General features: G+C 50.3%; 1 protein-coding gene across 1 annotated transcript; it reads right to left on the minus strand.

Moving 5' to 3' along the window:
* Positions 1–1,281: 1,281 nt before the first annotated feature.
* Positions 1,282–2,418, minus strand: LOC127184970 (dnaJ homolog subfamily B member 1-like). The gene has a single exon (XM_051141457.1). The coding sequence runs from the start codon at positions 2,413–2,415 to the stop codon at positions 1,390–1,392; it is 1,026 nt and encodes a 341-aa protein (XP_050997414.1). The 5' UTR covers positions 2,416–2,418; the 3' UTR covers positions 1,282–1,389.
* Positions 2,419–2,797: the final 379 nt, after the last annotated feature.

Below are 2,797 nucleotides of genomic sequence, written 5' to 3' on the forward strand. Positions count from 1 at the left end.
CTTTAATGTAGTCACACTGCAAAATAACAAGTCACACACTTTGGTCTTGTGTTAGTAGTAGCAGCTTACAATGAGTCCAATGGCCAGAGCACCAGGTTAGCTTCAAAGGACAGACACCTTCACTCCCAAGGTTTGACTCCAGGAAGCGTCAGATAAACAGGAGTAGCTGACAGGGACTGCTTTCATCTGAGTGCATACCAGCTTCAAAGGAGTTATAAAAACATATTTACAAGCTGGGCGTGGTGGCACAGCCCTTTAGTCCCAGCACTTGGGAGGCAGAGGCAGGTGATTGCTGTGAGTTTGAGGCCAGCCTGGTCTACAAAGTGAGTCCAGGATAGCCAAGGCTACACAGAGGAACCCTGCCTTGAAAAACAAAAACATATTTACAGATGTTCCACAGTGCTCCTTTCATCAGAAGCAAAGTTCCTTTTATCAAAAGGGATTATATCTAAGGCTGTGAAAAATTCAAAAGGATTTTGAGAGAGTTCAAAGTCCATTACACACACACACACACACACACACACACACACACAAATCACCTGTGCCTCTGAGAAATCCCAGGTGTGGCCAAGGACTACCTTTGGACCATCAAATACTGTGACTGTAAGCCAGTCATCTGACTCCAATAGTCAGAGATCCAGGGGATCTCCTGGCTGGCCAGACACCAGAACCTGGAGGGAGGCTGGCCCTGTGGTCCTGCAACCAGGTGTTGCTTGTGATGCTGGCCTGGCAGTCCTACAGAATCGGTCTCAATTTGAGATGGTCAAGACAAGACAGGATTCTTTTGGGGAGGAGGAACAAGGCATGGGATAAATACAGAATAAAACAAGAACTTCAGCCAGGTGTGGTGGTGCAAGCCTTTAATCCCAGCACTCGTGAGGCAGAGGCAGGAGAATCGTTGTGAGTTCGAGGCCAGTCTGGTCTACAGAGTGAGTCCAGGACAGCCAAGGCTACATAGAGAAACTCTGTCTGGAAAAAACAAAAACAAACAAACAAACAAAACAAGAACCTCTCATACAGTGGAGACTGACTAGTGCACAGGGTTGGGCAACCAAGATGGTGGGCCACTGCCACATGACAGCCAGAAACTAAGGGACAGTAAAGGGGGTGAGTCCAGCTGCAGGGCTGCCTTTACACCCTTGGGCAGGAGCTGGGGTGCAGAAGGTAGGTCCGTTCCAGGAGGGCTGCTGTTCCCACCGCCTGCCTATCGCTCGAAAAACCACTGGAGTCTGGTGTGCATCTTTGAAAGATTTTATTATATTCTGCGGAAAACATTTGGCAGAGCCAAAGCCCTCCCTGTGCCCTCCCACAGTGTGCAACCAGTGGAACAGTCCGGAAACTTGCAGGTCTGGAAAGGTCCCTGGCTCAGTCCTTGGGGAATGCAGGCAGCTACTGGGGAAGAACCTGCTCCAGGATGACTTTGGATGTCACGGAAACCCTTTCCGGGAAGATGACTTCAAATTCGATAACAAGGTCCCCGCGCCTCTCAGGTGTTTTGGGGAGAGGGAGGCCTTCTCCAGGAACTCTCTGCCGCATGCCAGGCCTGATGACGTCTTTGAACACAGCAGGGATGATCCTGCCATCTAGAGTCGGGATTTTCACAGTGCAGCCACAGAGAGCTTCTCGAAGGCTGATCCTGGCTGGATAAATGACATCAGAACCATCTCTCTTGAAGATATTGTGTGGCTTGTCCTTTAAAACAAAGACGATGTCAGCTGGAATGTTGTTATAGGTCTGGTCCCCTTCTTTGGGAAAGGTGATTTTGGTCCCTTCTTTCCAGCCCCTCTTCACTTCGATGGTCAGGATCTTATCTTCATTTCGAATGCTCTTGCCATCAGGGTTCAGCCGCTTGTGGGAGATTTTCATCTTCTTGGTACAGCCTCTGTAGATATCTTCAAGGGAGACCCGAAGGTCGTGGGTGATTGGGGGATCTTGCCTCTTCCAAGTGGGCCCTTGAACATGGCAGGCACGTCCAAAGTTCACATTGGTGAAGCCACCCATGTCCGTTGGAAAGCCAGAGAACGGGTCGTCATCGATGTCCATGTCTTCCTCCCCGTTGCATTGACCAAAAAAGCTTTCAAATGGGTTTCTGCCACTGAAGAGTTCGGCAAACATGGCATGAGGGTCTCCATGGAATGTGTAGCTGAAAGAGGGACTATTAGTACCACCACTGCCACCACCACTGGGGCCACAGCCCTTCAGGCCTTCTTCTCCATAGCAGTCAAAGATCTCGCGCTTGAGTGGGTCACTGAGCACATCGTAGGCCTCGGCGATCTCCTTGAACTTTTCTTCCGAGCCGGGCAACTTGTTCTTGTCAGGGTGGTAGCGCAGCGCCTGGCGGCGGTAGGCCCGCTTGATCTCATCATCGGAAGCGCCGTGGGCCAGGCCCAGCGTCTGGTAGTAATCCTTGCCCATGGCCACCGCCGCCGCCGCCACCACCGCTGCTCAGCTGTCCCTGCCTCGGTCTCTCAAAACACACGTCTTAATTCCATATTAGAATGTTACACTGTAGAATGCCATATGCCCCATGGTATCTTGGTGATGAGCTTCTGAGTTTTCTTTGTAAATAAAAAGGATATTTTGGGCTTTTAATCCCAGCACTTGGGAGGCAGAGGCAGGCAGATCTCTGGGAGTTTGAGGTCAGCCTGGTCTACAAAGTGAGTCCAGGACAGCCAAGGCTACACAGAGATACCCTGTCTCAAAAAATAAAACAAAAAATGATACTTGTGTTGTTTGCTATTAAAAACATAGTTAGAAGCTGGGCGTGGTGGCGCACGCCTTTAATCCCAGCACTCGG

The sequence above is a fragment of the Acomys russatus genome, chromosome X (assembly GCF_903995435.1).
Source record: "Acomys russatus chromosome X, mAcoRus1.1, whole genome shotgun sequence".
Classification (NCBI taxonomy): domain Eukaryota; kingdom Metazoa; phylum Chordata; class Mammalia; order Rodentia; family Muridae; genus Acomys; species Acomys russatus.